The sequence below is a fragment of the Balaenoptera physalus genome (assembly GCF_965194825.1).
Source record: "Balaenoptera physalus genome assembly, chromosome: 6".
In the NCBI taxonomy this organism is placed as follows: domain Eukaryota; kingdom Metazoa; phylum Chordata; class Mammalia; order Artiodactyla; family Balaenopteridae; genus Balaenoptera; species Balaenoptera physalus.
Genome location: NC_138885.1, coordinates 75,565,533 through 75,592,467, shown reverse-complemented (window position 1 = coordinate 75,592,467; position 26,935 = coordinate 75,565,533). Strand labels below are relative to the sequence as shown.

At 35.6% G+C, this 26,935-nt stretch overlaps 1 protein-coding gene across 6 annotated transcripts in view; it reads right to left on the bottom strand.

The window, feature by feature from the left end:
- The window catches only part of DNAJC10 (DnaJ heat shock protein family (Hsp40) member C10), a 126,146-nt gene that overhangs the window by 59,570 nt on the left and 39,641 nt on the right, over positions 1-26,935 (bottom strand). For 3 of the 6 annotated variants that reach the window (XM_082466705.1, XM_082466702.1, XM_082466703.1), the window contains 10 exons: positions 22,139-22,266; positions 21,722-21,838; positions 17,541-17,642; positions 16,155-16,310; positions 15,047-15,180; positions 14,336-14,389; positions 13,911-14,058; positions 10,313-10,432; positions 8,398-8,502; positions 4,771-7,256 (listed from right to left, as the gene is read on the bottom strand). In XM_082466705.1, coding sequence (XP_082322831.1) covers positions 7,245-7,256; positions 8,398-8,502; positions 10,313-10,432; positions 13,911-14,058; positions 14,336-14,389; positions 15,047-15,180; positions 16,155-16,310; positions 17,541-17,642; positions 21,722-21,838; positions 22,139-22,266 — 1,076 coding nt within the window. In that variant the 3' untranslated portion in view covers positions 4,771-7,244. Of the gene's footprint in view, positions 1-4,770; positions 7,257-8,397; positions 8,503-10,312; positions 10,433-13,910; positions 14,059-14,335; positions 14,390-15,046; positions 15,181-16,154; positions 16,311-17,540; positions 17,643-21,721; positions 21,839-22,138; positions 22,267-26,935 lie in introns of those variants that run through there. The other 3 variants (XM_082466704.1, XM_082466706.1, XM_082466707.1) reach the window with 3 other exon arrangements.

Here is a 26,935-nt window from a genome sequence, read left to right as displayed (position 1 = left end):
ATTTCCATTTTCATTTGTCTCAAGTTATTTTTTGATTTCCCTTTTGATTTCTTCTTTGACCCATTTGCTGTTCAGGAGCATATTGTTTAATCTCTGCATATCTGAAAAATTTCCAGTCTTCCTTTTATAATTGTGTTCTAGTTTCACACCATTGTGGTCAGAGGATATGCTTGATATGATTTCAGACTTCTTAAATTAAGACTTGTTTTGTGGCCTAACATATGATCTATCCTGAATAATGTTCCATGTACATTTGAAAAGAATGTGTATTTTTCTGCTTTTGGATGAAATGTTCTGTAAATGTCTGTTAAGTCCATCTGGCCAAATGTGTTGTTTAAAAGTTCAATGATTCCTTATTGATTTTCTGTCTGGAACATCTATCCATTGATAAAAGTGGGATATTGAAGTCCTTTACTATTATTGTATTGCTGTCAATTTTTCCCTTTAAATCTGTTAATAATTACTCTATATATTTAGGTACTCCTATGTTGGGTGCATAAATATTTACAAATGTTACATTTTCTTGTTGGACTGACACCATTATTATATAATGACCTTCTTTGTCACTATTACTTGCTTTGTGCTAAAGTCTATTTTCTCTGGTATGAGTATGGCTATCCCAGCTTTCTTTTGGTTTCCATCTGCATGAAGTCTTTTCCTATCCTTTCACTTTGAGACTATCTGTGTCCTTAAAGCTGAAGTGAGTCTCTTCTCAGTAGCATATAGTTGGGTTTTTTTTTTTTTTAATCCATCCAGCCATTCTATGTGTTTTGATTGGAGATTAAATTCATTTACATTTAGATTAATTATAGGTTGGTGAGGCCTTACTAATACCATCTCTTAATTGTTTTCTGGCTATTTTGTAGTTCCTTTGTTCTTCTCTGTTGCCTTCATCTGTGAATTGATGATGATCTGTAATGATATGCTTTGATTCTCTTCTCTTTATCTCTTGTGACTCTACTGTAGGTTTTTGCTTTGTGGTTACTATGAGACTTACATAGATAATCTTTTATATATAACAATCTGTTTTATGCTATAACAATTTAACTTCAGTAACCTACAAAAACTCTACCCTTTTACTTCCCCCCTTATGTATTTGATGTTACAATTTACATCTTTTTTTCTTGTGTATCCATTAAGAAATTATTGTAATTCATTATTTTTATTAGTTGTCTTTTAACCTTTGTAACTCGATTTGTAAGTGATTAACTCACCAGCATTAGAGTATTCTGAATCTAATTATATATTTACCTCTACTAGTGAGATTTATATTTTCGTATGTTTTCCTGTTACTAACTAGTGTCATTTCAGTTCAGCTTAAAGAATCCCCTTTAACATTTGTTGTAAGCCATGTCTAGTGGTGATGAAGTCTTTCAGCTTTTGCTTTTCTGGAAAACTCTTCTTCAATTCTGAAGGACAACTTTGCCAGGTAGACTATTCTTAGTTGGCAGTTTTTTGTTTCTTTCAGCATGTTGAATAAACCATGCTACTCCCTCCTGGCCTGCAAAGTTTCTGCTAAAAAATCTGCTTATAGTCTTATGGGGGTTCCCTTGTATGAAACAAGTTTTTTTTTCTTGCTGCTTTTAAGATTCTGTCTTTTGCAATTTAGTTATAACTTGTCTTAGTGTGGGTCTCTTTAGATCATCACATTTAGAACTCTGAGCTTCCTGGATCTGGGTGTCTGTGTCTTTTCCCAGGTTTGGGAAGCTTATAGCCATTTTTTCTTCAATTTTTTCTGCCCTTTCTGGGACCCCTGTAATGCAAATACTGGGTTGCTTGATGGTGTCCTACAAGCTATCTTTACTCTTTTTCATTCTTTCACTTTACGCTGCTCTGATTGGATGAATTCCACTGTTTTGTCTTTGACTTCACTGATACTTTTTCTACTTCATTTAGTGTACTGTTGGCCCCTCTACTGAATTTTTCAGTTCAGTTATTGTATTCTTCAGCTCTGTAATTTTTACTTGCTACATTCTTTCTTATATTTTCTGCGTTGAAATTCTCACTTTGTTCATGCATCATTCTCCTGACCTCAGTGAACATCTTTATGACTATATTTTGAAACTTTATTAGATAAATCACTACCTCCATTTCATTAAGGTCTTTTTCTGAGGTTTTATCTAGTTCTTTGTTTGGAACATAGTCCTCTGTTTCTTCATTTTCCTTGACTCTGTGTTGGTTTCTATGCATTAGGTAAAACCACCTCTCCCAGTTTTGAAGGAGTGGTCTTGTGTAGATGAACCTTATCATTTAACCATGCCCTAGCTCTTGGCTCTCACATCTTTGTGATCTTCCAAGCAGACTTCTTTGTTCTTAGTGGCTCTCAGTAGTGGAGAGTGTACCAAGACCTGTCAGTGTCCCAAAGGGGATGGATCTCAGTCCCGCACTTAGATGCAGGCTGATTGGAAACTGTATTCTCAGGCAGCAGCTTTTAAAGTATGCAAATACACCTCTTGAGGAAGACTGGGAGATGTCATTTCTGTCTGCTCTCTTTGCACTGAGGCTTGTGGGGAACTGCTTGTTTGCTACAGTCCTATGGGATCCACAAGCACTGCTGGCCACCAGAACCAGGTGTTCAAGGGATGTCCCCTGGGTGGTAGCCATAATAGCTGGGGTGCCAGATGTTTGCACAAACTCCTTCTCTGGAGGTGCTGGTGATCTGGTGTGAGGCAGAGGGAGCACACAAAGATGGTGCCTGCCAGCCTCCATGGTCTCTGTAGAGTAGCAATGTAGTGACTCCCTAGGAGTGTGTTAAAGTAGAAGACTGCCGTTCAAACTAAAGCATTTAAGATAAGCAAATAGGCCTGTTCCATGTAAAGACTGGGCAGTTTCAGTATGTTCCCTCTGTGCTAGGCCTTGGGGGATTAGCCACGGTGAATCCATACAATCCTGTAAGGAACTGCTTCTCAGGTTGCACTAGCCTTGTGGGTCTCAGGGAGGCAAGCCCTGCTGGCTTTCAAAGCTACATGCTTTGGGGGCCCATCTCTTGGGTCCAAGTCTTAAAAGTTGGAGCACCAGCTGTGGGGTCTGAACCTTTTGATCCTCAGGGAGGAACTGGTCCTGAGTTCCCTCTTGGTCATGTCATTGTGCCAGGTGGGGTTTATGGTGAGATAGTGTCTCAGCCTCTCCTACCCATTCCAGTGTGGGTTTTTTCTCATTCACCTGATGTGTAAGAGTTGCTCAGCTAGATTCTAGATTTCTTTCAGAGGGAATTGTTCTGTATGCAGCTGTATATTCAATTTGTCCATGGGAGGAGGTGAGTTTGGGAGTCATCTTGTACTGGAACCTATTGATTATTTTAAAAAAAATATTTTACCTCCTCAAGATGTTTGGAATAGCAGTAGTTCAATGAAGAATTGTCTATCACTTGTTAGACCAGAGGGCAGACTGATGAATAACACATTTCTGGGTTTTCCTCTTTCCTACTGTGTCTGGCCATGAGGACCAATCTCAGGTACTGTTAAGTGTATGGTTTGTCTCAGGAGCCCTTGATGGACCAAGTTTCTCCACATGCTGAGACCCTTCTGTTGGACTTTTTTCTACTGATCTATTTTACTTACCCACTTTTGAATCTTAAGCAAACCCTAATTTAGAGCAGCACAGACCTTTTCGCATATGATTACTAATTTTCAGGACATCAGGCTACTAAATAATTCACTCAAGTGACAAGATAATGCAATCAAGTGGTCAAGATACCACATTCCTGGATTTAATATTGATATGGGACAGTTTGGCATCAGCCTCTATCTGTTATTCTGGTTAGTTTCCGCTCATAAAATATATCCAGCCGCTAACAAGGGGATTGGGTGACAGTACAGTTGACCCTTGAACAATGTGTGGGTTAGGGTTGCCAACCCCCAGCACAGTCAAAAACTCATGTGTAACTTTAGAGTTGGCCCTATGTAATAATAGGCCCTATGTAATAATAATTCTGCATCCGTGGATTCAACCAACCATGGATCAGGTAGTACTGTAGAACCTATTCATTGAAAAAAAATCTTCATGTAAGTGAAACTGCACAGTTCAAACCTGTGGGTCATTTGTACAAGAACCTAAACGCAAATCTAGTGTTTAAAAAAAAAAAAAAAAAAAAGACTCGAGCCAGTAAATCACTAACATCTTTATATATGATCAGTAATACATTTATACTTTGCTTGGTGGTTGACCTAAATTTTATTACTCTTACTAAAATCAAGATTATTCACCAGAAGAATTTGGGTACATTTATTTATTTTATTTTTGGCTGCGCAGCATGGCTTGTGGGGTCTTAGTTCCCCGACCAGGGATTGACCCTGGGCCATGGTAGTGAAAGCGCCTAGTCCTAACCACAGGACCACCAGGGAATTCCCGTTGGGTACATTTAAAGTTTTGGTTTATATAAAGTGGTATACTACCAGAAAGGTTATTTCCTTCTCATCTTCAGAATCAATTTTATCCTGCAAGTATCATTACAGAAAATTTTAAATGCATTTTGTTAATTTAAACTTTGTACTATTTCTTAAATAGTCATGATGGACTGAATATGAGACGTTTGAGTTTGTTGGTAGACCTAAGAAATTAGACTATTACACAAAAATTGTTTAAATGGATTAAAAACACTACCTCTTCATTAAAAACTTTCTTATATAAGTATCTTTGTAAAATGTGTCCCATAGGAAACAACATAGTAATGCTTTTCTAGTAACTGTACACGTCAAAGAAAATTCCTGCTTTGAATACTATTAGAAAACAAGGACAAATTTAAAGAAAACCTTTAAAATATTAAAATAGTTATTTTGAAATAGTTATTTTATTTTAAAATCTTAACCATATCCTTAAAAATGAAAAAGATATGAAAGACATTAAATAAAATTTGGGAAACTAGAACAGGCAAGCATCATTAATGCCCCAAACACACATTCCCAACAGTTTCACATAACCACATTAAACATCTAATTTTCAAGTCTAGCTGCCTGATAGAATGCACTCTGGTCTGTGAGAAATGGTGCTGTGTTACCCAAGGCTAGCTGCACACAAAAATGGTGTTGCTGAGAAAAATGCCGTGTTTTACCTGGCACTCTAGAGGTGCTCTACTGCACTAATGTGGCCGTTAGAACCTTTAATCCTGTCAGCAGTTTTTAAATACCCAATGATACTGACATGATTGCAAAAAATTCTGATGCATGTTACTTTTATGCTACATGTTACTTAACATGTCTCCCAGGTCACCCTGGCTTTTGAGCTGATTCTACAGGCACATACCTAGGCCCAGTTACAGGATACATAATATTTACTATTTCATTTACTGCCTAAGATATTTCTCAACCAGTAAGTTTGGCATTCTATTTATAGGTAATAGTGCAGGTATCTATAAGCTTGTTTATGGGTCCCATGTCAGAATTGTGAATTTACAGACACTAGGGAGACAGGGACTAAGCCTTGGGTTTAGTTTACTTTTGCACACTTCTCTGTGTCCAGCATAGCGGTACTCTCATAATTGGTACAAGTTCAGTAAATATTTACCAAAACTTCTTCAGGCATTCCATTTTGGAATTCTTGTAGAAACAAGCCAATTTTGAAAATCTTCTAGGCTTTGAAAATGTAATAAATGAAAGGCACTTGCCATTACTGATCATAAGTAAAAAAGGTGGTATAAAATTAAGGTTAGAAGTGGTGACTCTTTTGTGTGTGCCCACATGTGTAAAGTGGAATTCAAGATAAGAAGTTAAAAGATACACAAGAAACAATATGGGAGAGAATATGAAGAATAGGGTTAGACTTGAAAATGAAAAAAAAATAGAGTACTTTTTGGATAAATTGCAGTTATAAATTAACCTTTATGAGGAAATTTTGGGGAATGGGGTAAAAACAAAACAAACAGACAAAAAAACAAAATTCTCCCAACATAATAAAGCATGATTCAAATAGGTTTTTGGGAAAACTTAAGTTTTGAAAAAAAATCTGTTGACCTCTTTTGATCAATTGGGATTTTTACCATTCCATACACTCTGAATTATAACTAAATAACTACATGTTACAATGTTTTGTTAACGTGCAAGGAAAAAAAATTTGGATTCTTTGAGCCTGAACAATTAAACTAAAAGATCCCATCCTTAAATTTTTATACTTGATTTTCTTACAAAATTAACTTCAGTTGTTAGGCCAATATTTATCTGAAAATGGCAGCCTCCAACAGTAAATAATTGGAATAAACACAGCATCATTATGAGCTTTAGGGAAACAAATCTACAAAGTTAATTTTTCCTTCTTGAATAATAAAAGATTGGACAAGAGTGAAAAACCAAAACCATGAAGGAAAAAAGGCAAACGTAAATAAAGGATAGGCATCAAAACAAAGTCCAGAAGTCAAAAACAAATATTAGAAAGATGCTTCAAAAATCAATAACCATCACAGGGAAAACATTATGAAAGCAATTCAGAAAATAAATGAACACATATCTTTAAAATATAGAAATATTTGGGATACTCTACAATGCCCAGTTAATTGCTATAAATATTTTTTCCCCCTCAGGTATATATGGATACTATAGAAATCAATAGGATTTGTTTACTTTCTGTTATAAAAATTTTTTCTCATATGTGAAAAATTAAAACCAATTCTTCAACCTTTAGAAAAGGAAAGAAAATGAATCTCTTCACTATAATACAGCATGAAAATAGGGTATCTGTTTACTTTCCCACATTTTGAGTATGTTTTTTAAATGAAATACATGGTCAGATAATTTCAGAGATTTTTTTAGGAGAACGGGTGACTGAAAACCAAGTTCTCTTTTCAGGCCAGCCACAAAACTTGAATTGATAAAGTACACTTTGTATAACTTAGCATGTACGTAGATCATAGAGCAGGCTCATGTTTGAGCCAGCCAGCCTAAACATCTTTCTGTGGGTCAGCAATCTGTGACCCACGGGCTGAATGTGGCTTGTGGCCTATTTGTGTATAGCCTTGAGACCAAGAATGGTTTTTACATGTTTTAAAGGGTTGTAAACAAAATAAAAACAGAGAATATGTGACAAAGAACCATCTATGGTCTACAAAGCCTAAAGTATTTACAATCTGGCCCTTTACAGAAAAAGTCTGCAGACCCTTCATTTATATTAATGTTGTACAGAATTCAAGCAGTGCAATTACGAGTCCAAGGTAATGTTCATTTATTCCCATCCAGAACATAGTAACATTCTGAAAAGGTGGCTTCTGATGTCATCTGTCAATTTCTTTTCAATTTTTTTCTTCATTTTCAACATCATTAAAGTTCATCCTACAATAATAATGTAAAAGTGATTGAATTCCTTTCTCTTTCAACATCTAATGTTAAAAAGAAGTTAAAAATAATAAACTGACCTAAGTTTTACCTTTTCAAAAATAATTACTCAATATTCTTATTTAATAGATCAGATGAAGTATACCTCGCCTGTTATAACAATGGAAAAAGGTATCTCACAATTCTCACCTGCCCATGGCAGATAATACCAATTATAACTTACCACACTTTCAAAGTCATACTTTGATGTGCTCTATAACTTAATTTCAGTTAGCATATTCTACTTTATGACTAATGTTTTCGATTTCAAATGTTTCACTTGAGATAAGTCACAATTTTAAAAATAAAGCATCTTGAGAAAACGAACATAGCCAAAATATCAGAAAAACATTTTTGTTCACTGAAACAAAAAAAATAATAAAGTTTCATAACTAACTCTTTTCTATCTTTTAGATTTGGATAAAACATAATTCTTGAGGTAGGTTGTAAAGCTTCCTATACCAGGGTCTGTAGTTCTAATATGGATCTATAAAGCCAGACATCTCTAGCCCTCTTCAGAGGCTGTGCTGTTCTTTCGTCTTTTCACCTTATAGGGAAAGAATCGAAGAAACCTCATGTGTGACTGTATTAAATTCCATTCAGAAAGCACTCTAGCATTTGTAAACTCTTTGGTCTGTTTCTAAATATGTCCTAGAATGATACTGATTTAAAAAAGGAAAACATGAATAGCTCTCTGAAGAATAGCAGGAAAGAGGCTGCAATGCTTCTTGATGCATTAATAATTCAAGGGTGCGGGGCAAGATGAATACAGGTTTTAATACATCCTGACTATACCAAGAACAAAAGAAAACTTGCTCTCCAAAGTGTTATGAGGCTCAAATCAATGCGTTTACATTTGAACAAATTTTAATAACTTATGACCATAGTCACTATTTTTCTGTTAAATGGTTTTACTTGTCCCGATTTCTAAGCATTTAAGTGTCCAGAGGCTAAATTTGTCATATTTTCCAAAGAAGAAATTTCTAACTACCTTATTAATTTTTAAAGCTTCATTTTACTATTTATTGATACATATACTATATAGTAAGAATAAATTTAAATACTGTTTGCCAAAGTCAGCTCTAGATTTAGTCCTTACCTTATTTCTCTTTCCATGATTTTGGAGGTTTTCCAATTTTTCATATATTAAGGTAGTAATCTCTTTTGCATCTCTGGAATCTATATGCTCTCCCCAAGTATTTCTCTAAAATTGAAAACATTCTTCTTATAACCTTTTAAGTATCTAATCAAAACATGACATTTCCATCTAAGAAACTTGATTAAATATTCCTTAAAGTTCCAAGTGTTTAAAACTTCAATTTCTTCAAGGAAATGCTGCTGCAAAAGCAGTTAACCAATAATTTACCTAAAATAAATACTAACAATACTTTTATGGAAACATGTAAATTAATACCTTGATTAAAATGCATTGCTAACTCCAAATGCCTCAAAACATCTGAATTGTTTAAGATGTCCCCAGAGGACTCAAAGCATTCTAATCTAAAGTCATTGGCATAAACAAAATCCTTGACCAACTACAACAGTGCAAAGCAATGTATATTTCCTGGTTCTCATCTGCCCACAGCAGGAAGGTGGCTAAAAAGCAGGGGAGAGGACAGGTCAGTACATCCAGGCCCGCTTATTTTGGATCTGGAGCCACCTGTTTCCTTCTTCCTGGTGGGAACTCCAAACTGTATGCTAGGATTTTGTTTCTGTGTATAGCTGCTCACCTGGTTTGAATTTCTCACTTCAATCACCACTCTGCTTTGGCCTTGTCTGCTGGACTTCTGGATTCTACCCCTGCCTTTCCACTTGGACAGGGATATTTTGGGTCCTAATCTTATCCTCTGGACACATGGTAACATCATGTTTTCAAACAGCTCCCTGTATGGCCTGGTTAATTCTGTGACTGCTCACTATACTGATACTTCCCTAACATCATTCTATCTGAATAAGACGCCTATTTATGTCACCTAATTCTCAGGTGTTCTGAGAATTGGGAAGCTAGTGATTCCTAAGGAATTAAGATTCAGGCTCTGGTATAAAGCTCCTTTACTATCACTGAGTTCTGCTTACCCCAGACTGTTCTTAAGACAGAGATAGCTTCCTCATAAATCAAAATCCTTCACTGAAAAAATCTAGATGTCTGACAAATCTACATTTCTGAAATTCATCATGTAATTTCTTTAGCTCTATTTCAAAATGTATTATAATCAAAAGTAAATAACGCAAGATCTTAAACTGATATTCTTAAAAAGCATATATTAAAACATTTGAAATTATTTCAATGTTTTATGAGAAAACATGAATGCATGGCAGATATTTATTTTTATCACAGTTCTACTGTCAAAAATGTCTTATTCTTTTACTTGGGAAGACAGCAAAGGTCATGAGTCCTTTCAGTTAGCAATTATACTGGCTGAAAGATATATGCTTTTGTATCAATGAGCATAGAGACCCACTGGTAATAAATGCCAAGTTTTCTTTTTTTAAAAAAAAAAAAAAAGCATATTGTCAGTGGCCCAAAAAACAAATTATGAATGAACCATGGAACCCTAACTTTTATTTTATAGTCTAAACCATTAATAAGTATTCCTCAAGATAAATGCTCAGGTACTAAGGCTATTCCAAAAGTATTGACAGTATTCTCTTAATTTTCTCTTTCTTTCCTAGAAAAACTAATTATAAAGATAATATATGTTAATTCTATAAAAGTAGGAAATACAAAACTTCACAGAAAATAATTACCTTGAATTCTACCACCCACAAAAAACTACTATTAGTATTTTGGTGTGTCTATTTAGTAGTTCCCTATTCAGGAGTATAAAAATTTTAAGGCAATGGAGATCTTATCAACTGTGAGGCAGAAAAATCTTTTAAAATCCCTTGGTGTGTATGTGAAAAGAAGCTTGTTTCAGTGACATGCAGTGAAATTAAAAATGACAAAGGGAAAGAAACTAGAAAAAAGCGTTACCTGTTAAAGGAAAGGCACACAGAAGAAGGCATGTACATACCTTTGCCCTTTCATAAGGATAAAATTTAACAGTTGGATAGGCTCTGATACCAGCTTTCTGGCAGGTTTGAGCATAAGCCTGACAGTCTACTTTTCCAGCTTTCACTTTTCCTTTAATCATCTGAAAAGAGAAAAATATGCTTTGCTATTCTCTTTGGCATATACTATTCTGGCAACCACAAAGCAATATGATACTAAAAATTTTAAATATATATAAATCTAAGGATTTGTTACTTAAAAAAAAAAAGTAGTTTTAATCATTTCCATTCAAACAAGATTGCTTCCAAATTCTTACTAGCTCTGAACTCTTATTTACCTAGCACAGCCCTGCCAATAGCAAATAAACTCTCCTTTGCCTTATCAAGAAAATTGAGAAACTTTATCCTGAACTACTTCTTCACCTTCCTCCTGTTACCCACAGTGTGTCTGTCACACCACAAACGTCTCAGATTCTGTCCTCCACCTCCCTCAGATCTCTGGTCTCATTTGCTGAGGCAGCACCCTTCCTCTTGTGGAAGGCTGACTATGTCTACATTCTCTGGTCCCTCTCTCTCAGAGCTCTTTCTCACTCTTCAGTATATACACATATGACCAAAAAAGAATTCCTTCCTTAACTGCACTGGTTCCTCTAGCTACCACCCTGCTTCTTTCTCTTTTTGAGCAGTTTATTCTTTGACCACTTCCTCATCATCTACTTTTCCTCATCATCTACTTATTATCAACACATTTTAGCTAACTTCTGTTCTTACTGCTCCCTCCACTGAAACCACGAGAAGTTCACCCATGACTTCTATTTGGCCAAACTGAATGGACAATTTTCAGTCTTCTTAATGGGTATCTGTCACTACGGACCACACCTTTCTTTCCTCTTTTCTTTCTTGGCTTATCACTATTCTCTTGGCTACTCTACTCCTCTGGCTATTCTTCCTCATTTCTAGCATGGGGACCTGCTCCTACACCCGCCCCTCAAATTAAAATGTCCAATCACAGTTCCATCTCTCATCAACAATTTTTTTCACTGTGAAAAATCTCCCAGGGAGATTTTATATACCTATCTGCTGCTGAATCCTATTAACCCTTGATTTCAGTCAACTAGGTACTGGCCTGTTTCACTTAAATAAGCACCTTAAACATACCATTTCTAAAATGAATCCTTTCGCCTTAGCCCACTACTCCTTCTGTCCAACTATTCACTCAGTTCAGGCCAGAAACTAGGGCCATCCTAGACTCCTTTTTCTACTACACTTATCACAAACAAATACCAAATCCTAGTCATTCTTGTATCTCTCTTACACGTGTTCCATTCTTTCTATCACCACAGCCATAATCCTGGTTCAGGTTATCACCTCTCACTTCAGGACAATTAAAATATCTTTGCTACCTCTAATTTTGTCCCCAAGGCTGGGGTACTCAACAGGTGGACTAACTTGTGCTAGGGCACCAGCAAAGCTGCATGCAGAAGCATGTATGCACGCATGCACACACACACACACACACACACACACTCATAGTGAAGGTCAGAAAAATCTAGTTGACTTGTACTTTAGGTTACAGAAGGACACCATATTGTTTTTGGTGCTCTGATCTTTCTCTGATCTTGATGGCCCATGTTCAGTCCATTCAATGTGATCCTTCTAAAATATAAAATGGATCCTGACATATCCAACAGTTCTCTTCCAATGCTTATATAGAATACATTCTGAACAGTATGAAAACAGTGAGGAAGAGTGTACAATGTGAATAGTGTAGGCAAGCGGACCAAACCATCTCCTTCTTGCCTATTTAAGAGCCTCAGTTTTTGCCACTCCCCTTCTGTCGTTATCTTCTGGTAATCCTGGACCAACAGTGGAGAAGCCTGAACATGCTCCACTGTCTTGTGTCCCTGTATCTTTGCAAATTCTGTCTTCTCTGTTTAGAGTACTCTCTAGCCAACCCTTTCAAAGTGCCACACTCCTAGTCATGTTGTAATTCTCATCTCAAATACTAACTTTTCTGTGGAGCCTTTTGTCTCCTCCTGGCATGACTCTGACTTTCTTCTTCCCATGCTCTTGTTTCACTCTAATTTCACTATAGTAATGATCCTATTGATTTATATACATTTATTTGCATTTTATCTTCCCACTACATTAAAATCTTGTTAAAGACATGGAATTTTTGTCTTTCCATTTTTTTAGCCCTAATATTTGGCATAATGCTACTTGGTGCTTAGGATTTGCTGAATGACCTTTTTAATAATTTTCTGATATATGCAAAATATTGCTGCATTACAAAATATATAACTAAGTTTTTAAGGGATAAGGGAATAAAACATTTTTGTTAGACTTATTGGAGAAAAAGGAAGCATAAGAGGAAAAGAAGATATAAGTAGAAAAAAATGAATAACCTCTTATTTCAAAGACCAGTCAATTACTAAAACAATGTTTTATGGCTCCATAGGGCTTTGAATCCTTTTGCTAAAAAATACCCCCGGCTTGGGATGTTCAGCTTTTGTTTTAGATTTGTGGAACTGGTACTGACTTTCTCATTCTAATGAATACTTCAGAGCCAAAGGCAAAGTTCCTTGAGTAAAGAGGTGAGGAAGCTATCAGTCTGGATGGATGAGGCCACTGACAGGACTGTTATGACAGAAACACCAAAAGAGACTGTATTTAGTTTAATTTTATAAGCGTTTACTGAGTTAAGACACAGGGGATATACAGATAGATAAGACATGTATCTTGCCCTCACAAAGCTCATAGTTTTATAGAGGAGAAAGATATCTAAATATATAGTTAACATGCATTGTATAAGCACACTGATGGAGTACATGATATCCAGGTGACACTGCTTAAGTGGGAAGGTTAGAGAATACATAATGCCATTGGAGCTGGGTTTTGTACGATAGGGAGAAAAAAAATCCAGATGACCAAGGTAAGGAAAAGGCATTTTAGAGAGGAAACAGCATGTACATAAGGGTACTTGTTCAGAGAACCTGGAGTACTTTGTTGTGCCTGGAGTGTAAGGTGTGAGGTCAGGGAGAGAGATAAAGCTGCAGAGGTCAGAAGGGTCACATCAGAGATTTGTAGTCAAGGATGCAGGTCAAGTAAGGTGGTTAACAGGAAGCCAGAGAAGGCGGTATTTCAGAAAGATCATCAGGGTAGAACTGAAGAAGGTAGACTGGCAATATGAGACTTGTTAAGAGGCACATATGACTGAGTCTAGATGAAAGATGATGAAGGCTTGAACAAAAGGCTAGCAGAGGAGATGATAGGAGATGACAGATTTGAAAGGCATTTAGGAGATAGAACTGATAGGATCTAGTGACTGCCTGGATGGCAGCAGAGTAATGGTGATGGGAAGAAAATAAGGAACAAGCAGAAGAAGTGAGGTTTCTGGCTATTTTGGTTAAGAAGACAATGTCAACCAAGATAAGGATGTTAGCTAAAAGCTTTAATAAAGAAGGAAGAAATCTACTGCAAAGATTATAATCACAGAAATGGAACAGAGTTTTTTAAATTCAAGGAAACTTTTAAGAAATAAAATTATATTTACTATGTCTTATCTAATTATTAAAACATGCCAGTGACCACAACTTATTTAAGTAGATAGACATGACTTACCCTAGCCAAGAGCTCAAACTCTGGAGCAAAGTTTTGGCAAGGTCCACACCAAGGAGCATAGAAATCAACCACCCAATGGTTTTTCCCTTGTAAAACTTTTTCATTGAAAGTCTGAGGTGTTAGATCTATAGATGCTTGAGGTAAAAATCTGTGACAAGGGATGAAAATTATTTTTCATTATACAAAACCAAAGCAAACATCTAAAATAGAATATTGCAAATCTTTCTAAGTTAAATGACTTCAAACAATGACAATGTAATAATGTAATAAAGCACAACCTTATCTTGGTAAATTATAATTCTTTACTAAGTACTTTAAAATGCTAGAACCTTAAACAACTCAGTAAATTTAGCTACAGACATGAGAGGAAGGTAAATAGCACTGAATATAATTTATACAATGATACATAGTTTTTAATTACTCACCCTAGACCCCAGATTCTTAGGGAATAAGCATCCCTATTCCAACCATTGTAACTACTGAAAGAAGAAAAAATACATAAGTTGTAGACAGTTATTTTCTATTATTGGACATGTTCAGAAAACAATCTCTTTGTAGCAATTTAAAAGATAAGTTTAGTTGACTGACTTAATCTAGCATCTTTTTTCTCAGATATACCTAGCTGCAAATACTGCTTACATGGCTTTCCAAATGTATTTTTCTCTAGTCTCGATGTCTTTTTGTACTCTGGACAGACCTGAATGTTTAGCTGCCTGCTGGACATCTCCTATATATCTGTGGTAATGGCAAAACTCAAAATCTCCAAGGCTTTACTTTCTGAACCTTTATTCCAGTTATTACTGTCTGTCAAATTCCTACCCACTTTTTAAGACCCATGAGGACTAGTGGAAATAATGTGAGCAAAAACCCTCTGGTAGAATACCTGAAACGAAACAGGGGCTTAATAAATGTTCTTCCTCTCCTCATTTTCTTTACTAGATTGTCAGCTTCATGATCAGTGGGACTATTCAATTCACTTTTCATCTTGTAAATTTCTCATTAGCACACTATCTTAAACATGGTGGGCTCCCCAAAATACTGGTGGTTTAACTTTTATTTAGTTAGGATAACTTTTATATTTTAACTGTATAAATAAATGATTATATAAACATCTTCAAATTTTAGAGAACACTTACTGATATTGATAAGCTTTATTTGATTTTGGGGGAAAAAATCTTATCTCAGGGTATCTCCGAACATTTTCTTGGGAACAGAAAGAATGATATTGTTGGCAGTCTATACTGCCCACATTGATCAGTCCAGTTAATGTCTACAAAAGAGAAAAAAAGAGATCAAAGTAAGTAGAATAAAATTATCATAACTATTTTATATATGTTTACAATAGAGAAATAGTCACTGTGAGATGATTATTATATTATTTATCAGTGATTTTCACCAAATAAAAATGGGTAAGGGCTTAAAACATAATAGAACATTTATAGTAATGCATTGGAAATCTAATTTTGTAGTTAAGAACTTATTACAATTATTGCAGATTAAATAATTGATTTTGTTCATCTATGACATGGGGAAAATTGTGTAGTTATAAAATTCAAAGTGTTAGAAACCAAGAGCTAATGAAGTTCTTTGCAATGGTATTTCAAAGAGTTACCTTTGAGTTGCTTTTTCAAATGCAGCCATGGGTCACAGATAGCATACTGAGTCATGCCCAAATTTAAAAATTTTATTGAAAAAAGCAGAAAATTATATTACTATGAATTTAAGATACCAGAAATAATCTTAACTCTTAGGTTTGTTTATTATTTATTTTAGAAATAAATACAAAATAGTAATTTCATTTTCCATTCTGGTATTTAAATAATTTGTTTCCGATCCTTCATGATTTATACCGCTCTGTAGGAAATTTAAAAATCTGTTTCATTGATCAAGGCCATTTTTTTCTTACTTTAAAGTCTCACAATATTGTGAAGAAACTGTATCTTTAAGCTCTAAAAATGAAGAAGTAGAAAAAACATTAATAGGAAATAAAGGAGATCTTTGTGTTGATGCTGGCAGAAATTTGGTCAAATATACACCAAGTGACATAGAAAAAAGGGTAATTATTCTATACTATGCATATACCAGACAGAAGCAGAGTTGAAATCTAACTGGTATATAAAAAGTGATCAGAACTTTTATTAAGTGATAATCTAGAGGTGGGTTCACTCAACTCAGTTTCAAAATAATTGTTAAATAAACATTCTTAGTAAATGTTAAGATTTACAATAAACTATTTTACTACACCCGGGCCATTCTTTTCCATTCTGGCATTAAGACTTGACACGGATGACACCATGGAGAATAGAAATCAACCATCCAGACTTCGTCATGTTTTCTTTGTTTAACTAGTTCATTGAAAGTGGTGGGTGTCAAGGAGATCACTGAAGGATTCATAAGATCCTAAAGAGAATACAGCGTTCATTGTAACAGATATAAAAAGAAGTAGTTCATATATTCTTGGCAAACTGTTGGTATATGTCATTTAGAAAGGTTCCTGTTTCTGAATAATCAAAAGATACATTAGGATATATAAAGAGAATCTATAGTGAATTATTTTAAAAAGTAAGAAATGATCCTTAATTTATTTTTTAAGTTTGGATTTTGCCCATCAGTCTTATTAAATCAAGGTATATTTTCTTATTTCTATACATCACTACAATCATCTTAGGTAGAGAAAAGAGGCAACTTTAATTAAGGTTAGAAGTAGATGAGGCAAGAGTTCCAAGAGCTGCCCAGATGTCTACACAGGCCATATAGTTCTTTTTGGAACCAATAATTGGTTTGGAAATGACCCCTTAATTATTTATGGAAAGCCTACTATTCTATTTTTCTGACATTCCGACTTGAGATACTGCACAACCTCAGATCACTTGCTCCAAATGCTGTTTTAACAGAGCTTCAGTCTATCATGATTGGGTAATACTAATAAAGATGTTTGCTTCCCTGGGGAAACAATCAAAAACAACACAAAACAAGAAACCTACTACTTTGGAGGAGGAGGGAGAGATGAGCAGGACAGAAAGTAGAATGGTCACTGCACGGATAATAAGCTAGAATTGTTCCTTTCTTTCTTAGGAGTTCCCCTGTAACTATTTTAGTCAATTAAGACTATTAGTGAGAAAAAAGGAGATGCTGTAGATGTAGAGCACTTCTGGGCTAATAACACAGCAGGCTCGGCATAAGCTGCCTGGGCTTGAAGAAGCCCCCCATTGGCGGTTGGGCTAAGACTGTCCTTAGCCACTTATTTCTTGGAATTATCCAAGAATGGGGCTCACTGCTATCTCATCTATATGGGACCGAAAAGAAAGAATCTGTGGTAATTCTACCTGAGAAAACAGGGAAAGGGGGTGACAAGGCTTTATGTAAAAGTTACAATTTCATGTGTTAATAAATAATTGTGTCCATAAGTACAAAGCACTATACTAGGTAACAAACAAAACATATACTTGCTATAAACTCTGGGAATAAGTCTATAATATTTAAAAGAGTAGAAAATTTAACAAATTAATGTTGTCAGGAAATGTTTTGGCATAAAAAGAACAAATCCTATTATTAAACATTATCAAATATTCATACAAAGTGTAAACATACATGGAAGGATTTATAGCCACAGGCTATAACTTAAAATACCTCTACGAACTCCAAGATCTGTTCAGCAGAGTGATGTCCTTCATATTCATGAATGTTGGACTGGTTGAATACCACTGTTGTTGGATAAGCCTGAATGTTATACTGTTAGGAATGAGAACACAAATTAAACAAAGATTTTATACACTTTACCCAACTCTTTCAAATTCATAACCAGCTCTCCTTTATTTAAGTAACAACAACAAGATTTTAAAAACTTATTGCTAAACTGCTGGTGACTGAAAAATTTTAGCCTGGCCAGATTTAGCAAAGGAAATAGATTTATTGCTGTACTCCTGAGTATCTGATCCTTATTTATAGTTACTCCATTAGCCATAAAATCCACAGGCACTGAAACACTGAGAAGTGAGGATGGGTAATTACTAGCTTGGTCCTCTTCTGCTCTCCTGAACCAAGGTGGATGCGGATGTAAAGAGCAGACTAATCTCTAGCTTGAGTGTTTTTTTTTAAATACCATAATAAACACTTCAATTTGTTTAGAAGTAGAAGAAAAATCAAGGAAATAAAAATAGCAAGAATATGGGCTTCCCTGGTGGTGCCCTGATTGAGAATCTGCCTGCTAAGGCAGGGGACACGGGTTCCAGCCCTGGTCTGGGAAGATCCCACATGCCGCGGAGCAACTAGGACCGTGAGCCACAACTACTGAGCCTGCGCGTCTGGAGCCTGTGCTCCGCAACAAGAGAGGCCACGATAGTGAGAGGCCCGCGCACAGTGATGAAGAGTGGCCCCCACTTGCTGCAACTAGAGAAAGCCCTCGCACAGAAATGAAGACCCAACACAGCCAAAAAAAAAAAAAAAAAAAAGCAAGAATAAGGAAATAAATTAATAATTCATGTGTATATAACCATATTTTAGGCTAAAGAATTATGAATCCTGCCCTAAAAATGAGGTCACTTTTTTATTCTTTGCTCAAGTCAGCTTTTATGGTAAAAAATACTATAATTTCCTCCTCAGAATTAGTATGAACACTAATCCAGAAAGCACTTCTCTAAAGTTTTTCTTCTTATTTATTTTTTTAAAAAGTTATAAAGAGATCCCTATCTGTGGATTTGCTGTAGCTGAACTTTGCATCCTCAAAGTGGAAAAGCACTCATTAGCAAACTGGAATCTTTGACTAGGATTCAAAAATAATTTTAGAAAAAACAATGGAAACATTTATCAAACTTTCGTAAATGAGCACAAATAGCCCATTAGATGAACAAAACAATAATTTTATCTAACATTTGACAAGTCCTTATTATGTGCTGAGCACCTTTTTAGCACTGACACATGGAGTTTCTCATCTGTTCCTCACATCAACTCTATTCAGAAGCTAAAATTACTAAGTCAACTTTATAGATGAGGAAACTGAGGTACTGAGAGGCTAAGTGACTTGGTCAAGTTATTAACCAATTAGTGAGTAGTGAATCCTGACCTCTATTCCAGGTGAATTTGATGCAATAGTTTTAAATCTTTAAACTTTGCTTAATTATCTATAGGATATTTAAAAGTTGAGATTAAAAGTAGAAAAACTACAGGAATTCAAATTAATTAGTTTATCACAATTTTTTATCTTTGCTTAGCACCTTTTTAAAGTCTCATACAAGGCATTCAAAACCAAAGAAAGGCCTTATTTATTTCATTTTTTAAACTTATTTTAATGAAATTTTAAACATAATGAAAAGAGAATAATCTAACAAACACTCACATATATCTCTGCTACATTTAAGGATGATTAACTTTTCTGCCATTCTGGCAGACTGTTGAAAGTTCTTTCTTCATCCCATTTCCTTTCCTCCCTGACACTAGGAAAGAGCATGTATCCAATCCATTGATGTTTTACACTTTGGCTACATGCATATGTATCCCTAAGCAGTGTATTGTAATGTTTCAGCACTTATAAATAAACTTTCTACAATTTCATCATACTCTATACTATTCTGCAACCTGCTTTTTTCATTATATTCTTGAGATTTACCCATGCCGGTAAAGACAGATCTAGTTTTAAGTCCTCTATGGTTATTCCACTCTGTGACTGGATAATTTATTTATTCATGTACTTGCTATTGTCAGCTAAATTTTTAAAAAATTTGATGGATGGGGAGGGTGTACGACTATTGCTATAATTTGTACTTTCTTGATGACTAGCGAAGTCGAACATTTTCCATATTTATTGAATTTCCTCCTTTACAAAATGTCTGTACACTTTTTCATTTTTCTTCTACTTAAAAAAAATTGATTTGTAGTCTTTAAATATTCTGGACAGTAAGGTTTTGTCAGTTATATGTGCTGCAAATATTTCCTCAGTCTGTTGTTTGCTTTGACTTTATAATGTCTCTTTCTTTGGCAATGGTTTTAACATTTAACGTAGCCAAATTCATTCCCATTCATAACTTTTATCCTTAGTGTATGTGTGCCTACACAGGCATGCATGTCTGTGTGGAATGAAATTATTCCTCACACAGATGCATAAAGATTTCACCCTACATTTACTTCTATTATGTTTTTAAAACACATTCTTTTTTTAAAAAAATTGAGGTATAGTTGATTTACAATATTGTTTTAGTTTCAATTGTACAGCAAAATGATTCAGTTTTATATATATATATTTCAGATTATTTTCCACTAGAGCTTATTACAAGATATTGAATATAACGCCCTGTGCTATACAGTAAGTCTTTGTTGCTTATCTGTTTTATGTATAGTAAGTAGTGTGTATCTGTTAATCCCATACCCCTATCTGTCCCCCTCGCAAGCTTTGGTAACGGTAAGTTTCTGTGAGCCTGTTTCTGTTTTGTGTATATACATTCGTATTTTTTTAGATTCCACATGTAGGTGATTTCACATAATATTTGGCTTTCTCTGTCTGACTGACTTCACTATAGTACTCTCTAGGTCCATCCATGTTGCTGAAAATGGCAATATTTCATTCTTTTTAATGGCTGAGTAATATTTCATTATACACACACATCTTCTTAAGCCAACTGTCTGTTGATGGGCACTTGGGTTGTTTCCATGTCTTGGCTATTGTAAATAGTGCTGCTGTGAACACCAGGGTGCACATATCTCCTCAAATTAGTTTTTGCTTTTTCCGGATATATATCCAGGAGTGGGATTGCTGGATCATATGGCAGCTCTATTTTTACTTTTTTAAGGAAACTTCATACTGTTTTCCATAGTGGCTGCACCAATTTATATCCTCACCAACAGTGTACGAGGGTTTCCTTTTCTCCACACCCTCTCCAGCATTTATTATTGTTTGTAGACTTTTTGATGACAGCCATTTTGACTGGTATGAGGTGATACCTCATTATGGTTTTAATTTGCATTTCTCTAATAATTAGTGAGTTGAGCATCTTTTCATATGCCTGTTGGCCATCTGTATATCTTCATCATAATAATTACTGAAAATCATCAGATACCCAGTGTTCAAGTTTCCCCAATTATCTCTATTTTTTTTTTCTGGAGTTAGTTTATTTGAACTGCATCCAAACAAGGCCTAGACACTGCATTTGAATGATATGTCTTGTAAGTCTTTTTCATCTCTTTTTTCCTTCTTTCAATGTATATATCCAATAAACTGGTGTTTGTCCTGTAAAGTTCTCTACATGCTGGGACTTGAAGACTGTATGTACCTGGTGTCACTTGACATGTTCCTCTGTCATTGGATTTCCTATACACTGATATCTGGAGGCTTGATTTGATTTAGGTTTTTTTTTTCCCCAAGGATATTTTATAATTTCTAGTTCTTCCTAAACTGAAGAGTATTTATTAACCTAAGATAATATTTTGTATGTAAACAAAAGTTAAGAAGCTCATTTAATTTCTATTAACTACACTTAAAAGACAAAGAATAAAAACTATATACCACCAAAAGGTAATATTAAGTTAAAAAAAATCTTAAATAATTGAAAATCGAATAATCATGTATTTTATCAAGTCAACTAAATATTTTTCTGAGTTTCATAAATAAGACCCTGTCTACATTGAACCACATATTATCTATTTACATTTAGTCCAATCATAATTTTATATCATTTTGTTGAAGTTATTTCTTTAAATAATTTGTTACTACTCCAAATATTAGATGTACATTTGAAAGTTATTTTATTGCTTTAACATTAGGCTGCCAAAACATTTTACAAAAACATTAATTAGAATAAATTTTTTGTACTTTGCCTTACCATGTTACAGAGTCCCTCGTGAACTGTACAATCTAATGTACCAAACTTAAGCTGACCGTAAAGATGCTTTGATGCTTTTCGTAACTCTGGCAATAAAGCTCGACATGGTGGACACCACTATGAAAGAAAAAATATTCATAAGCACTGAGCCAAATGAAACAAAAAAACACACACCATTTTTACAAGCAAATGCTAAGTAAGACAAACCATACTTAGTTACAAATCTTATGCATTTATATTCTCAGTCCTTGGAGGGGAGGGGCAAGTATATCAGCCTTTCTTAGAAGTAATATGTGACAGAGGCCAAACTGAGTAACATGATTCTAATATTCATGGTTCAAGGTTACCCAGAAAATTTTTTTGGCTGTGACAAGAGAAAATGACAATATCGAAATCTGACAGATAAACATAACTTACAGGGGCAAAAAAATCAACTAGCCATGGTTCTTTGTCATTGGCAGGAAAATTCTGAGGTCCCAGTGTGGTAACATGAGAATTAACACTTTCTTTGGCAAAGGCAAGTATATCATAAAGAATCTTCTTTCCTTTGAAACAGAGAAAGAGAAAAATTAAAATCTACATTCTGTCTTTTTATCCATAGAAACATTTCAAAGCTTTTGTACTTGAAATATTAAAGAGAAGATAAACTTACTAACAAATTGATTTTGTTGAGGTTTTAGTGTTCTGTATACTATATACACATAGGTTTGCTCTGCCAGGAGAAACCTTTCCTTTACTCTGTTTCTTAGAGGATCAGATAAAATGTCAAGATCTCTTTGAAAAGTTCCTTCATCCTCAGAGGCAGAATAATTTCCTTGCAGTGTTGAGTTCTTTTTGCTTACCTGAACTACTGTTATAGCCTCTTAAATCTGTTTCTTCAACCTAGACTTCTCTTATGAATTCAAAACCTGTATTACCAACTGCCCAGTGGAAATATTTACCTGGATGTCATATAAACATTTTAAACAAAATATATCCAAATTGAAGTTGAGCTATTTTCCCCTAAACTTGCTCCTTTTCTCACCTTCCCTACCTTGGCAATGGCATAATCATCCACTAGGTGCCTAAATAAGAGTTCCCAGAGTTATTCTTGCCTTCTTTCTTTGCCCTTGTATCATAGCTCCATCTCTTACCATCTCCAACCCCAATTTAGGCTACTGCCTAAATTTAGTCTGACCTACTGAAATAACCAAGCTGGTCTTTCTGTTCTGCCTTCCTTAACTAATTCATTTTCTACATTGCTACCACAGGCAAGTTAAAAAAAACATTCATCTGATCATGTTGTCCCCTTGCTTAAAGACCACTGCCTAAAGAATATACTCCTTGGCTTGGCAAATAATAGCTTTCTTAGGACCAGCACATAGTCCATTTTCCCATGTGCCCTCTGATTTATTCACTCAATAGTCAATATGAAGTCAAGCACCTATTATGTGTCAGGTCCTGTTTTAAATGCCATAGTGAATGCAAAATTAAAAAAGATACAGACCTCCTTAAGGAGTTCACAGGCCAGTAGAAGAGAGAGAGATTTTCATAAATATTTAAATAGAGTGATAAATGACACCACATTCTCCTGCTTTTTTCTCTTTAGCTGCTGCTGCTTGAATTGCTTCATGAATTCTTTGACAGTCCCTTAAAAGTGACCCATAGGGCCCTGATTTTGTCTCTCTATGCACTTTTGACAAGCTCATACTCACCCAAGGCTTCAATTACCATTGATATGATGATCATTTGTATCTACAGTTTTAGCCCAAACTCTTCTCCTAAGGACCAGGCCTATATTCAACTGTGAACTGGGGGTGTCTACTCACTCCATGGCACCTCCTCCCCCAGTGTTCTCTTCCTCACAGAATGGTGCAATCAGTCACTCAGTTGCCAATTCACCAAGTCAGAAGCTTGGGTTTCCTTTTCTTATTCCCCTACATCTAAACACAATCACTGGGGCTTCCTTGGTGGCGCAGTGGTTGAGAATCTGCCTCCCAATGCAGGGGACACAGGTTCGATCCCTGGTCCAGGAAGATCCCACATGCTGCGGAGCAACTAAGCCCGTGCGCCACAACTACTGAGCCTGTGCTCTAGAGCCCGCGAGCCACAACTACTGAAGCCTGCACGCCCTAGAGCCGGTGCTCCACAACAAGAGAAGCCACTGTAATGAGAAGCCCACGCACTGCAATGAAGAGTAGTCCCCGCTCACTGCAACTAGAGAAAGCCCACACACAGCAACGAAGACCCAATGCAGCCAAAAAAAAAACACATACACACACACAAAAAAACAAAAAAACCCCCCCAAAACCCCACAACCATCAAGTTATACTGATTTTGTATTCTTGGTATTTAAAAACTCTGTCCACTTCTTTTCATCCACATTACCACTATTTAGATAAGGTAGCCATCTCCTCTTACATAAATGACTGCATCAGACTTCTACCTGCTCTCCCTTCATCCAATTTTTGTTTCTATCCATTCTAGGCAGCCAGTCGCCTTTCTAAAATGTAGAACTAGTTAAATCATATCTCTGCTTAAATCCATGAATCCCTCTGCTTTGCCTCCAGGATAGAGTCCAAATTACTTTACCTGACAGAGGAAACACATAATTTGGACCCCTGGTGCCCTCTCAAGCCTCAAGTCTCATTCCTTTCCACACTCAACATTCCAGTTATCCTGAAATTCTTGCTTTCTAAGAATGAATGAGGTACCCTTTTATTTCAGAGTCCATGAATACATTTGCTGGTTCCTGGGCTTGGAATGTGTTTAACACCTCTTTATTTGTATAACCACTACTTCTACTTTAGATCTCAATGAAGAGCTTGCTTTCTCTAACCTCAGAAAATTATTCCATCTATATGTTCTGCCTAAGTGCAACCCATACTTATCTCTTATGGTAGTCAGTCTTCAAGATAGCCCCCAATGATCCCTACCTCAGGTCCTCATACCACTGCTGTACCAGTGTTGGTGTATGTGACCAATAGGATATGGTGGATGTGACGGTTTATATTATCTGAGATCAGATTATCACTGCTTGTGTGTGTGAGTGTGTGTGTGTGTCTCTCTCTCTCTGATAATTCATTCTGAGAGAAGTAAGTAGCTGTACAGAGAGTCCCACCTGGTAAGGAACTGAGGCCTCCTGACTATGCCACGAGTCAGCTTAGAACCAAATCTGCCAGCCTCAGTCTAACCTTCAGATGACTGTAGTCTTTACCCACCCTGACTGCAACCTCATGAGAAAACCTGAGCCAGACCACTCAGCTAAGCTGTTCTCAGATTCCTGAACACCAGAAACTGTGTGAGTTAATAAATGTTTGTTGTTTTAAGCTGCTAAGTTTTGGGGTAATTTATTACTCAGAAATAGATAATACTCCTCACTTCAGACATTTTAAAAGTTGCCCATCTACTTGTCTGTTTTCTCTACTAGTTCATAATGTTCATAATAAACACCTATTTAAATCCAATACTCAATACCTATTTAAATCCAAAGAAATAATACAAGTTATGCTATAAAGTTAGTGACAACATACGAAAGGAAGTACTTGGGTATTCACGGTATATTACAGGGAGAAAATGCTTTATGCAAAGTTTTGAAGGGTGACTTGGAATTTGCTAAATATTTTGAGGGGCAAGAAGAAATGATTACAATGCAGGAGGAAGAAAAAAATCTTGTGTAAAGGCACAGGAGTGAAAAAACATATTTTCAGTGATCCACAAGTAGTGGAGCTAAGATTATTGGGAGGGGTAAAGGTAGGAGATGAGGCAGAGGAAGATGAGGCAGAGGCAGATAGTGAATGTACCCTATTAATTTAACAATTATTTACTGAGCTACTATGCACCAGCATCCTAGGTGCTGGAAGTACAGTGGTGAGCAAGACAGACAAAGTCATTGCTCCTATGCTAAGGAATCTGAAGTTTATTCTAAAAGAGATCAGGAGATTCAAGGCAAAAAAGTGACACGTGAATGTTCTAGGTATTCCAGGGTAATAAATCTGCAAATAAAACAAGTAATTAATTGTAAAGAGAAAATGCTATGAGACAATTATATTGGAGAATATTAAAGAAGATGAAGGAGATAATGGACCTGAAATAAGGCAGCGAGGGGGAATCTATGAGAAATATTTCAGAGGTGAAAAAGAACAGAACTCCATTATTAAAACTTGGGTCATTTCCAGCACTTTCAGGAGGTGGCATAGTTTAGCGTGGCTATAAGCCTACGCTTTGGAGTCAGACACATTTGGATACAAAATCTACCTTGACCAATTACTAGTTGTCATGGGCAAGTTACTTTATCTTTCTGAGCCTCAGTTTTCTCCCTTGCTGGGTTGTTGTGAAGATAAAAATGGATATGCACCATATGCAAATTCTTTTAGAAAAACATCTGATTTATAAAAGATACTGAATAAACAGTAGTTACTGTGAAGTTTATCTTGTCAAGTCTTTGCTCACAGAATTCCTTCAGTCTACAGGGCCTCACTTGTTTTTCTCTTATTTGCTTTGGGAAATTGAGTATTCAAATGTCATTTTAATTCAAAGATCACCTCCTGACCTATACTATGCAAAAGTCTCTTTATTTTATCTTATAATTTATACATAATGACTATTACAATGTTTGTCATATTTTCTTATAACTCTCCCTCCTCTCACCCACCACTAGGTGATATTTTAAGCTTCTTGAGAGCAGAGTCCATGTCTTATAATTTTGCATTCCTAACACCTACAAGAGTGCTTGTCATGTAACAGGCATAGTTATCAATATCTGTTATTTACTGACTGTGTTACAGTCAGTAGTTTATGTCTCTCTTTTGCTACATTTGACCTTTTTCAGGACAGGGCCAATGTTGTGTTCCAAACCCTAGGAATTGGAACTGTACTTTCATGATGCAGGGCTAAAGTCCCAAACAAGGTGAAATGCAGAAATATAAATTCAAGAGAGATAACAAAGCAGTTAATGGAGATATCTGGTCATCCAGTGTTTGAAAAATCCAAAACAATGTCTAGAAATTGCCCATAATGATTGAGATGCTACATTTGGCACACTGAAATGGAAACTAGATGTTTCTTATTTTTGTCAACAAGACAAACCCTGAAATTACTTACTAGCCTGACAAGTCATCAGAGCCCTTGCTGAAACAGTGATCAAAATATTGGGGAGAAAAAATGGATTTATTTTAAAGAGTAAAGAAGATAAAACAACTATATTTAATTCAAAATATCTTTCCCCACAAGAAA